Source organism: Aureobasidium melanogenum (assembly GCF_000721775.1).
Source record: "Aureobasidium melanogenum CBS 110374 unplaced genomic scaffold scaffold_22, whole genome shotgun sequence".
NCBI lineage: Eukaryota > Fungi > Ascomycota > Dothideomycetes > Dothideales > Saccotheciaceae > Aureobasidium > Aureobasidium melanogenum.
Window position 1 is genome coordinate 417,331 of NW_024470074.1, and position 12,361 is coordinate 429,691.

Consider the following 12,361-nt stretch of genomic DNA (forward strand, 5'->3'; position numbering starts at 1 on the left):
ATTTCCATCCTTTCAAAACCCCCTACCACAAAAATGAGCGAAATCACTCACCCCACCATCAAGGGTAGCTAGAGCTCCTCCACATTGCAATTGAAAGAGAATGGAGGCTCATACAAAAGGCAGATGGCTGGTTCCGCGAGATCTCGGACATGTGGCCCGGCCAGGCCATGACCCTCAAGGTCAACCAGGTCGTCCACCACGAAAAGTCCAAGTACCAGGATGTCCTCATCTTCGAGTCGACCGACTACGGCATGGTCCTTGTCCTCGACAATGTCATCCAGTGCACCGAGCGTGACGAGTTCTCGTACCAGGAGATGATCACCCACCTGGCCATGAACTCGCACCCCAACCCCAAGAAGGTCCTCGTCATCGGTGGTGGTGACGGTGGTGTCCTCCGTGAGGTCGTCAAGCACGAGTGTGTCGAGGAGGCCGTCCTCTGCGACATTGACGAGGCCGTCATCCGTCTCTCCAAGAAGTACCTCCCCGGTATGGCTGTTGGTTACCAGCACCCCAACGTCACCACCCACGTCGGTGACGGCTTCAAGTTCCTTGACGACAAGAAGGGCGAGTTCGATGTTATCATCACCGACAGCTCCGACCCTGAGGGTCCCGCCGAGGCTCTGTTCCAGAAGCCCTACTTTGAGCTGTTGAAGGGTGCCCTGAGAGAGGGCGGTGTCATTACTACCCAAGGTTGTAAGCATCCTTTCCTTGTCCCCTGATTTGTTTTCCATCACTCTTTGCGTTGTCACTCTTTCTTTCACAAGAGCAGAAGTTGCTGACTGTTTGTAAAGCCGAGAACCAGTGGCTCCACCTCCCCTTGATCACCAAGCTCAAGCAGGACTGCAAGCAGGTCTTCCCCAACGTCGAGTACGCCTACACCACCATCCCCACCTACCCCTCTGGCCAGATCGGCTTCATGGTCTGCTGCCTTGACGCCAACCGCAACCTCAAGAAGCCTGTGCGCCAGTGGTCCGAGGCCGAGGAGGAGAAGCTCTGCAAGTACTACAACAAGGAGATCCACGAGGCCGCCTTTGTCTTGCCCAACTTCGCCAAGAAGGCCCTCAAGTAGATATGATTTACGACAAAAACCAACGGCCCAATCAAGACGCTGTGCTTTAGACGTTTGAACAAGATACCAATGATATTACCTGCACGCCTTGCGGCCTTTCTACCCGATCTCATGACATTTGCAATGCACCTGATGCCGAAGGGAAAGTCAATCTCGATCGGATAGCTCATAATAATGCTCCTATAATCCGGCTGACAGCTGGTACAAGCAGTTGCGCCATGTGTACTGTACCTTGCTCGCCTCGCCTAGGGTGACCAATGTTCAAGCCGGTGAATTTCGAAACGCAGCATGTCCAATCTGCGAACGATGGCTCTGTTGACTCAGGCTCTCCCACCACAAGCGCCTCAGGTCCAACGCTTACCGACGTGCAAGGAGTCCCACCCGAATCATGGTGGAGTGGAGCCTTGTTCTGGTCATATGAGTACATGCTGCAAAGTCTCTTTACAATCACCAATCCACTGTTGCTCGAGAAGCAGCTTTCAAATGGGTCGGCCGAGTCGCGGTCGATTATGTGCAGTAATGACGGAGATATGTCGATGCCATTTTTGTGAAGCCTCTCTTCCTCCTTCTTCGTAGTGCAGGTCAAGGAGCTAGAACGCAGAACACGAGTCGCTTACTCCGGGGGTAGAAAATGCGGGCGGGACAAAATGCGTGCATGATGCATCTTCCTATTGGTCCATTTGTCCGAATTTACATATGCAGCAGGGCTCTTTACGCTCGGCGGCTTTTGCATGTTTCCGTCTCTTGGATAGCCACATCCTTGATGCTTTGAGTAATAGCAGGCGCGTCGAAGGCGCCTCGACGGGTGGCAGATGCTGTGAGCGCATGGTCGACAGACTTGAACTGCATGACAGTTCTGATCTGTTGCCGAATGACGAGTCGGGTTCTACACGCAATCGTGTGTTTAGGATTTCTTGGAAGCACAGGCTGTGGGCTGTGTGTTGACTATAATTCGCCGAGGAGACGGTTGTCTTTGTTAGTGTTTGCTGGTTGGTGGAGCAAGAGAAAAGTGAAAAACAACGAGCAGACTAGAGCAGGATAGGTGAAAAAGGTGCTTCTTTTCAGCTCCCCAATGCTTGCCGTGTAGCAATGTACAGCAGGTGTAGCAGGAGCAACAGGGGTTAGTGTGTTTCGAGATGCGCCTTCTTCGGCCTTGTTCCTGCGCTAGCCACGCCATCCCCATGCTGATGCGTTTGGTACCTTGAATCTTAACACCACACCACGCGAACACAACTTGCCGTCCCCGGTAAAGGTGAATGCATGCCAGCACTCGAAGCTCTCCCATGAGGACATGTTTGGCGATGTTGACGAGGCAAAGGATATTCGGCTCCGGTTTACTCGTACCTGCGCCACATCCAAAGACGCCTCTGCTGTGCTTGGTGATGTGCGCAATCGAAGCCTATCTTGACTCGGCCAGACTTTAAGCTCATCTGGCTGATCTTCCGTAGATCTAGCTGCCACTCGCGTACGAATAATCGGTTGTGGTGAAGGAGGTGGGGAGCTTCATCTCTTGAAGGCCCACCACGAAGCAAAAATCCACGCGTTGACTGCGAAAGCAAAAACCAGATGGCATGTCCGCCCGACGAACGACATGCACCCTGGCTCTCCGGGTCTGCATGCACTCTGCAGCTTCTCGAATCGACCGCAGCTGGCAGTTGTGATGGGAAATGAAGAACCAGAATCCAGAGATGCGGCGGTAAGCCAAACTCCACACTCTCGGCTTCTCGCTAGCTCGCTACTGTAACGTTTGTTCTTTCCTCCTTGGTTGCCATGCCCCTTTTCTCCGCTGGGCAAACACAACATCAATTCCAGCTTGTCGAACACATGAAAGAAAGCGGTTTTTGAACGGTATGGCGTAGATGTGAAACAATCATCTGGTCAAGCTGGAGTCAGCGCCAAACTGTGGTTTCTCATGCTCTCGGAAACGTGGCGGCGGTTCCCAGGCACATCTGATCGCTGCACCTAGGCAAGTGGATACCATGCAGCGGGAATGGCGCTGCTGGCGCTCTGGACTCCCTGCAATTTCTGAGATCCACGCTGTCACTTTTTTCCCGCCGCATGCCACTCCTCACCTTCCCTGTAGGGCACGGCTCAAGGCCTGAAACTCAAAGTGCGCCCTTCTCACCTACTCTACTCCTATATGTATTCAGCCATGTTCCCCTAGTCTTGAACTCATCTATTCCGATCATCTCTTGTCTTCGTTATACCTTCTAGGTCTGTGACCTATTCTTTCTTTGACCAAAGTCCTTGCTTGGGCTATTCATTCATTCAACACTTCCTTTCATTCACTCCTTCTACCTTTCCTCTCTCAGGATTTGATATCCTCAATTTCCGTCTTCGACTCCAGTCCCAGTATCTAGATTCAAGATGTACACTTCCACCAAGATTCTCGGCCTGGCTGCCGCCCTCGCCGCACCTGCTGCTGCTTTCTTCCGTATGCCCTGCCCTGGTCGTATTGTCACCGAGCGTGCCGACCCCATCATCTCCCCTGGACAAGTCTCCGGCCACACTCACACCATTTCCGGTGGTAATGGCTTTAAGTTTGACATGGACTACGCCGATGCTCGTTCTTCGGACTGCTCTTCTTGCCCCATCAAGGCGGATCTTTCGAACTATTGGACCCCTCTGCTCTACTTCCAGCACCAGAACGGATCGTTCGAGAGTGTCCACCAGTCCGGCGATGGTACTGGTGTTTATGGCGGTATGACCGTCTACTATCTCCAGCGTGGTGGTCCCAACAACGACAAGCTCCAGGCCTTCCCCGAGGGCTTCCGCATGGTCGCTGGTGACCCCTTCAAGCGCAACCACACTAACGACTTCGCATCGGAGGCCGTTAGTTTCGTCTGCCTCGACTACGCTGGCGGCTCCAGCACTAGCGATGGTCTTCCTACCAAGAACTGCCCCGATGGTCTCCGTGCCCAGGTCTTCTTCCCTTCGTGCTGGGATGGTGTCAACCTTGATTCCGCTGACCACAAGTCTCACATGTCGTACCCCGTTGGCGGTAGCTACGACAGCGGCAGCTGCCCCAGCAGCCACCCTGTCCACTTGATCTCCATCTTCTTTGAGGTTAACTACAACACCGGTGACTTCAGCAACCAGTGGTATGGCAGCGGCCAGCCTTTCGTCTTTGCTATGGGCGACCCTACTGGCTACGGGTTCCACGGTGACTTCATCAACGGTTGGGACGTTCCTACTCTTCAGAGCGCTATCGAGGAGTGCACCAACGACAGCGGTCTTCTGTCTGACTGCCCTGTCATCGCCAATGATTTGTTTACTACCCAGGAGAGTCAAGCTTGTATCATTCCTCCTCAGATTGACGAGCAGGTTACTGGCTTGCTTGAGGCTCTTCCTGGCTGCAACCCCGTCCAGAAGGGTCCCGGCGAGGCTTCTGTTCAGACCTGCGCCAACACCAACAGCAAGGTCGCTACCATCGGTGCCTACCAGCAGTACTTCAAGGATGTCACTTCGTCGCTTAAGTGGCAGTATGTTGGCTGCGGTACCGACAACGTTGGCAGCCGCACCTTCACCGCCGCTTCGACCAGCAGCAATTCCATGACTATCGAATCCTGCATTTCCTTCTGTTCGGGCAAGGGATACAGCTACGCAGGTCTTGAGTACGCATCCCAGTGCTACTGTGGCAACTCGCTTCCTTCTGATCGCGCACCTCAGACCGGCATTCTCGGCAACTGCTTCACCCCCTGCGCTGGTGACAGCACCGAGTACTGTGGTGGTGGCAGTGCCCTGTCCATCTACCAGAGCTGCAGCGGTCTTTCCAGCTGCACCAACAATGCCTACACTGGTCCCGATGGTGGTTCCGTCTCTGGTGCTTCCTCTTCTGTTACTTCTTCTACCTCTGCTGCTTCGTCTTCCAAGAGCAGCAGCTCCAGCACCAGCCACAGCAGCAGCAGCTCCAAGACCTCGTCCACTAAATCCGCAACCACCCTCGCCACCTCAAGCAAGCCCGCCTCTTCTTCCACAAAGTCCTCGTCTACCACTTCTGTGTCAGCACTCCACCGCAAGGGCAAAGCTCCTGCCTCGGCAACCAAGAACGCACGCTACGCCGCCGCTGTCGCTTACAAGGAGGCTGCTGACGAGCAAGCCGCTGAGGTCAAGGCCAAGCTCGCTGCCGGCAAGGTTCGTCGTCACTTGGCTGAGTTGAAGGCTGGACGTCACCACTAAGCTGTTTCCTTTTCTTCTCTTTTCACGAAAATACCATGTTGTTGTATGAAATGTTTGGAGGACGATTATGATCGGGGGGTTTATGAGGGGCTGGGGGTTGTATAGATGGTTGTTCTTTTTCTATTCTTTACGTTCGCTTCTATTGCCTGTACAGAATCAGGAATGATCTTTTGATGAGAGAGTTATGGGTTCACTTCCGTGGTGTCACCGCACAAGATTTCGAAGCCCAGAATTATATGTGATGTAGAGGAAACAACAACGAGTTCTTTTCTCTCGGACTGATTTGTCTTTTTCATCTTGGCCGATTATGTTACTGTGAATAAGCGCATTTGTACCCTCAATCTGAGGATATCATGTCTCGACTTTGGTATACTCAGCAAATAGAAGCGATCTACTTCTTGCAGCAACCACTTTGTTCCATCTCTCTCAAACTTCTGCCTGCCTAGCAAATATTTCTCATTCCTCAGGTTTCGTGCAGTGCAGGTTCCTGTCATCACTCCCTAAGTTTCTTGGTTGGACCTTGCTGCTCGACCTCGATTCTCTGTCTCTTGACCCCTGATCCAGCGCCCAGAGCCTTTGTTTCTTCCATAGGAGGTGGACCACCAGGAAGAGGTGGCATGAGAACACCATCGTTCAACATCCATCCCTCCCTGTGCAGTCTCTTAAACCTCTGTCCGACTGCAAAGCGAACCAAATCGCCAGTGGCGCGTGCGTCTTCGAGAGAATCGTGGCCAGAGGCTCCACCCATCTGGATGTCATGACCGAGGTGGCGTTTGGTAAGCATCTTGAGGCCAAAGCGGAAGGGCAGACCACGAGGATGGGGGAATAGGATAATAGTGTCGATGATGGTTGGGTGACACAGTCGAGTGACGTTAAGATCGTTTTCGATACCATGACCGATGAGGGGAGTGTTAGGCGTGAGAAAAGAGCATAGGAGGTCCCTCGCGGCGGCGGGGCCTGAGACAATGGGTAGTGGACCGTTGGCAGGACTATCGAGGGGAAGAGAGGTAGCTTTGCCAGGTGGTGGAGGTGGTAAAAGCGCATCCATGGCCATCTTTTCCTCGTATGGAACGGCAGAACTGTACATTTCCGGCGTCACACCCGACCAGCGGGTGTTGAGATCGAGGATGGTGCCTTGCGGACGAACAAGGACATCAATCAGAGAATGACCTTCAGGCCAAGAGACAGCGGTCAGGCGGATAAGCTCGAGGCCGAAGACAGTGTAGCCCATCTCGCAATCAAAAGTGACAGCATTCGGTGACTTACCATCAGGTCCTTTAGCAGGTTTGGGGTTCTCTGGTGTATGTATAAAAGGTAGGATAGATGCCAGTCTCTTGCCTTCGCTGACTTTAAAGACATGCGTCTCGCATTGCGTACAACCTGGGGTGCCTTGAGGTTCTTGACAACAGGGGTATATAGCCTCCTTTGGACCTTTGATGGCGTCCGTCTTCTCACGACGAGGTGTGAATGGCTTAGCCCAATGGTATGTGCATGGTCCGTTTGTTGTCAGGGCACCGTCTTCCTCTCTGCGCTCTTCGAAAACTCTGAAGCGAGATTTACAACGATCGCATACCTCGTAATTGAGAGAGGCCGTCACGCCAGCTTTGGCCTCGGCGATCTCTTCATCAGTTGGTGGTGTAGGCACATAGCCGTGCTTTGCCAGATTGGTCTGATCGGTGATCAGATGAGGAAGTACGGTGTGCTCCTGATCCAGAGGCAATCCGGTGTCAATAGGAGGTGGCAGCTTGGCTTGGGTTTCCTGCAGGTCGACTCGGATGGTTGCGATTACGTGAGCAATCCATTCGTCTACGGTCATCTTTTTGAGGGCTGCAACACGCATTTTGATGACGTTGGCGTAGATCTTGTGGTTCTCTCGCGCCGTCTTTTCCTCTTCATCCAAAGCAACCCTGATTAACTCATCAGGTGTCATAGTCAGACTCGCCTTCTTTGCATGCGAACTCTTGGCTACTTCGTCGTTCAAGCGTTCCATTTGAGTATGGAGATGCTTGAGGAACAAAGTTCGTTTCGCATGTCCAGCAGGGTCATTAGGAATCATTCGAGGATTAAGAGATTCTTTGGCAGCAGATTTTGTAGGAATTGGTTTTGACGAGGCGACGGGTGGCTTAGGAGGCGGGCTCACTGGTCTCTGTAGAGTCTTAGGGATCTTAGGCGGTACTGAGGCCGTTGTCGCAAGTCTCTGTGGGTTTATGGTAGTGAATCCATTGGTCGCAGGGCGATTGGTTGTGTTGCCCGCTGAGATGGTGACAGCAGTGACAGGCGCTTTTGTGTCAGTTTCTTCAGACAGTTTTCTCTTTTTGCTTGCACCCTGATCAGAGACAGCAACGGCCTGAGGTCTTAACTCATGGGAGAAGATGCAGTGGATTATGTTGCACCTCTCGCCTTCAGGACATGGTATGCCTTTGAAAAGACCAGTGGTTGAAAACATGGTATCTCAATGGACGCCAAACGAGGGCAGATGGACTTTTAATGACAGGATTTAGTGGTCGGAACACACTCAAAAGATGCAAACATGTTACCTGAATGAAGTGAGTGTGAAGTGGTTCAGATCATGACCGTGTTAGGAAAGAGGCTGGTGAACAAATAATTTACTCGAGCCAGAGAAGGAGCAGATGCCGAGAGCAGCTTCCACACTCTGAAGCGACGCAACAAACGGCGGTAGGCTGGCAGCCCTCCCAATGCAAGTCAGAGATTAGGCAAGAGTATCTTAATGATGCTCTTCGCTTCTCCGGATCAGAAGCCATCGACTTGATAATGCTTTCACAAATGGACTTGTCCAGGCACGGCAAGCGCAGACAGAAACCCCGTCGGACTTTCGCAAGCGCCGAGAGCGACGTCATCATCAACCGCGAAGGAAGGACTCAGGCAGCTGAATTGTTTCTTTTCCTTGTTGCACTCTGCACATGTCTTTCGAATCGTTCAAGGACCATGGGCGTACAGCTCTCATAGCAGTACAGGAAGAAATACAGTCTCGTTGGAACACAGAGGTCCCTGAGACAGAAAGAGGTATGGCTGATCATCTATGTATCTTGATCCACGGGTAGACTCTCTTCTTTTTCCTTACTCCTTTCGTGTCATCGAACTGACATGGCTGCCGTACAGACTTTGGGGCAATCCGAAACACTTGAAAAATCTCGCCACGTCGCTGCAAGCCGAGCACTCAAAAGACAAGCTACACGTCCTCGTCACCAAGAGCAACTCGAACAACTTCACCTACGATGGCATTGAATTAGGGGGGGAGCGTACCACGAACGAGATTGAGGAAGAGATCAAGATACTCGAAAAGGATGGCAGAAAGATCACAAAGATAAGCATTGTCGGCTACTCGTTAGGCGGCCTGGTTGCCCGTTATGTCGTCGGTCTGCTGTACTCCAAGGGCTACTTCGACCGCATACAGCCCGTCAACTTCACCACCTTCGCCACACCCCATCTAGGCGTGCGATCGCCTCTTCTTGGTCCGCACAATTATCTCTGGAATATCCTCGGTCCTCGCACATTGAGCACCTCTGGTCGCCAACTCTTTACCGTTGATTCCTTCCGTGATACCGGCCGTCCGCTCTTGACAGTGCTGGCAGATCCAAACAGTGTCTTCGTTCGCGGTCTGGCTAAGTTCACGCACCGCACCCTCTATTCCAATATCATCAATGATCGTAGTGTTCCATACTACACCAGCTGTATAACCTACAAGGATCCTTTTGTGAACCTCGACGCTGTCGATCTGCAACCTTTGCCTGGCTTCGATGGTGTTTTACTGCGGCCAGATGAGCCTGTTCGTCCAAAGCTCCGAGCGCCGCTTGGTTTTTGGGCCCGTTTAAGAGCTACAAGCTGGTCCACTCTTACAGCCGTTCCATTCTATCTCCTGCTGGCCGTCCTCATTCCTGTCGGTAGCATGCTCTTCCTTATCAATAGCGGAATCCAAACAATTAGATCAGCACAGCGTGTTCGTCTACACGAATCTGGTGGTGCCGCTTTTGGGATCGAGCGCTACCGAACCAATCCACTTCTCGAAGAAGCCCAGAATATTGAGGAACGCGTTTATGAACACCTTAACTCTGACCAGGGGCAGGACTACTTACCAACTCCCACGTCTGAGGACGAAGACGATCTCTCCAAGGCTGAGCACACTGGCAGCAAATTCAAAGGGCAAGAGAAGTTTCCCACGCTCGCCCTTACGTCAGATCAATTCTATATGATTGAAGGTTTGGATGGCGTGGGCTTCACAAAGTATCCTGTCCATATCAGCAAAGTTCGGCATACACATGCAGCCATTGTTGTAAGGACGAATCGCTGGGGCTTCGATGAAGGCAGGATCGTTGTTGGACATTGGGTCAAGAATTTTAGAATCTAAAGTCACAACTTTTCGTTCCTGTTATGCGATTTTGGAGTAGAGTATATAGCCCAGTTGATCTCAATTTAGCGAACTCTCACATAGAATAGATCTTGCTTCGTGACAATGTTTCTTTATGATGCTCCCTCCACGTATACTAAAGTCTGCAACTTTCATCGTACTTTAACTACAAGTAAGAGTGAAATATAGACTGTAAAACTGCACAACTGTCTCGGGAAGCAGAATCATGTCCATAGAGATTCGCTAACTTATTGCCTTCCAATGGAAACCATCTCGTTTCGTATTACTATTGTGCATTTCTGTAGCTATACGTTTTACATACTCTAGTAGACAGGGAGGGAGAAAAGTCAAAGAACTAAACTAGAAGCAGTGAGGGTCCGCAGTCATCTGTAAGTCTTTACGTATTTCAGATAGCGAAGGAGCAGGTGGTAGAGAGTTTGTCATGCCATGAACGATCGCGAACCGAGAAGCAGACTGCAGTCCACACACGAGGTCAAGGCAGCATAACGCCGAGACGAGCGAGCGGCGTCAGACGGTCAGCGCTCAGCAAGCCTGGATGAGGCTTTCTCAAGAAGAATTCCGCTTCTCTTACAACGACTTTTGTACACACGCAAAGACAAGGCGACCAACTCCATCGACACAACCATGGGTAACGCCGTTGTGACTGGTGGGGCTAACGGCAAGGGCCGTGCCGCTCCATTCTCGAGGCCCGTGCTCTTGTCTCCAATCCACCTGCGCAGGCCTACTCTGAGTAAACATTCCGTTTCTCCTACCTTCTCTCACTCACACACCGAGTACGAGGACGGAGAAGAAGAAGAAGAAGACTGGCCTACACCCAGCCCAGCTCGTAAGAGCGATAGGGATATGTATTCGTCTGGTGGCTACGGCGCCGACAACAATACAAGTTCTGAAGTTGACGACGACATGGACTTTTACGAAGCTGATTTGTCTCAACCCGCAACTATGGCCAACGCGGTGAGATCTTTCATCTCTCCCTCCCTCCCTCTTCTCATCCGAGCTATAGATCGCTTTCTGACTCAAGATGTCACAGCAGCCAACTCTCAGCACATCCAACAAGGCCAATCACATGCAGACAATACAAGCAGCCAATGGTTTCAGTCCACCTGCCAACATTACTACTGCCAAAGTCAATACAGCCAAACTGCATGAGCTGCGCGCAAAGCTGCTTGCCAACCGTCAGGCTACCCCCGTTAAGGACGTCTCGAACCCTGCCAGCAATCTCAACCTTGTCTCTATCAAGACCGAATCACAATCTCGTCCTCAAAGTCCCGCTGTCCCTCAAAACACTGCTTTGACCAAGAATAAGGCCAGCATACAGACAACTCAATCTAAACACAACAGACCGACCGTTGCATCAATTTTGAGCCAATCAAACTCAGTTGATGCTCTCATCGCCGAGGCAGTCTCGCAATCCGATGTCAAGAGCCAAAAGAAAACTGCCCCAATGAAGCAGTCCAACACAACAGAATCTATACTCAAACCAATCTTGGATACCAATCTGGCTGAAAATAAGCCTGCCTTGTCACCTGCTGTCTCGCACAACAGAATTAATACTGCTGAACAATCCACTTCAAACGCTGACAAGTCTTCGTCGACTCTTAAGTCCCCTGGATCTTCTAATGAACAGCAGAACACAGCCAATGGTCTGACCAAGCAGAAATTCGACGTCGCCTCTCCTGTGCCCGAGCAGAAGTCTCCTCAGAGTAAGAATGCCGATGCAACTCCTAATCAGCATACCAAGGCCACCAAGCCCCTCCATCCCTTGTCTAGTGGACCTCTCCACAAGCGTAATCTTAGCTTGGCTACCACCAAGCTCCCCAAGGAGAGAGAGGATGAGTACTTCAAGGACGTCGATCTTTGGCTGACAATCACTGGTTTTCATGACACTTCTTTCCGTGAACAGAAGCTCAAGACGTACAAGATGCGTGCCGCACTTGAAGAGAAGAAACGTGCTCTAGAGCTTGAATTTGCCGAACTTGAACGTCAAGAGGCTGCTACGGCTAACGACTCTAGCACCAGGGACTACATGCGCGTCGTCTCGACTGCGTACATGCCGCCTCCCCCTCCTCCTGCTTCAGCTTCAACCGATGAGCAGTCCGTTCCCTTAACCAAGGCCAGCCCTGCTTCATCTCAGCCTGCCTCAGCTGGCGCCAAACGCCCTCGCTCCCCATCTGTGCCAGTCAACAATAATCGTGAGAAATTGAGCCGTCTGAACACTTCTGGTCGCGCTGTGCGCAGAGATGATCTATTCGACAAGCCTCTCTCCGCCAGTGCTCCCAGACGTGGTTCCGATCAGAGGTAAATCGACCCGCCGAGACTCGCAAGATCAGGACAGCTCCATTTACAGCTGGCTGACTGAGAACAGATCCCACTATGCCAACGACAGATCTGATAGATCCGACTATCATCGACGCGCCGGTCCGGATGCCTCTCCCACTCACCAGTCAATTTCTGTTCGTGGTCAGGCCTTCCGTCCTAATGACAGTCCCTTCGGTCGTCGCGAGTCTTGGACCGCTCCCAGATCTCCTGAACAATGGTCCACCCGCACTCATGGATGGAACTCTACCTCGTTCTCAGATGTTAATGAACAACCCATCGGCCAAGGTGGCTACTCGAGCAACAAATGTGGGTACATGCGTCCCGGCCCTAGAGCCAGATTCAACAGATGAAACTGTTTCACATCTGGTCTTTTTACGAATACATGATCGAAGCACAACTCGGCGTTC

General features: G+C 51.8%; 5 protein-coding genes across 5 annotated transcripts; 4 read left to right on the plus strand and 1 right to left on the minus strand.

The window, feature by feature from the left end:
• Nucleotides 1–33: 33 nt before the first annotated feature.
• On the plus strand, nt 34–1,069 carry M437DRAFT_55618 (spermidine synthase; the record flags this gene model as incomplete). Its single annotated transcript, XM_041022906.1, has 3 exons — nt 34–64; nt 124–690; nt 792–1,069. The coding sequence occupies 3 exons, from the start codon at nt 34–36 to the stop codon at nt 1,067–1,069; spliced, it is 876 nt and encodes a 291-aa protein (XP_040877067.1).
• Nucleotides 1,070–3,505: 2,436 nt separating this feature from the next.
• On the plus strand, nt 3,506–5,248 carry M437DRAFT_77804 (WSC-domain-containing protein; the record flags this gene model as incomplete). The annotated part of the gene is made up of 2 exons (XM_041026884.1): nt 3,506–4,892; nt 5,076–5,248. 2 exons carry the CDS (start codon nt 3,506–3,508, stop codon nt 5,246–5,248), a joined length of 1,560 nt encoding a protein of 519 aa, XP_040877068.1.
• A 493-nt stretch (nt 5,249–5,741) lies between these two features.
• Nucleotides 5,742–7,694, minus strand: M437DRAFT_55696 (uncharacterized protein; the record flags this gene model as incomplete). The annotated part of the gene is made up of 1 exon (XM_041022917.1): nt 5,742–7,694. The coding sequence occupies one exon, from the start codon at nt 7,692–7,694 to the stop codon at nt 5,742–5,744; it is 1,953 nt and encodes a 650-aa protein (XP_040877069.1).
• A 580-nt stretch (nt 7,695–8,274) lies between these two features.
• M437DRAFT_77806 (DUF676-domain-containing protein) lies at nt 8,275–9,614 on the plus strand (the record flags this gene model as incomplete). The annotated part of the gene is made up of 2 exons (XM_041026885.1): nt 8,275–8,306; nt 8,369–9,614. 2 exons carry the CDS (start codon nt 8,275–8,277, stop codon nt 9,612–9,614), a joined length of 1,278 nt encoding a protein of 425 aa, XP_040877070.1.
• A 645-nt stretch (nt 9,615–10,259) lies between these two features.
• Nucleotides 10,260–12,304, plus strand: M437DRAFT_55506 (uncharacterized protein; the record flags this gene model as incomplete). Its single annotated transcript, XM_041022889.1, has 3 exons — nt 10,260–10,589; nt 10,666–11,933; nt 12,001–12,304. The coding sequence occupies 3 exons, from the start codon at nt 10,260–10,262 to the stop codon at nt 12,302–12,304; spliced, it is 1,902 nt and encodes a 633-aa protein (XP_040877071.1).
• Nucleotides 12,305–12,361: the final 57 nt, after the last annotated feature.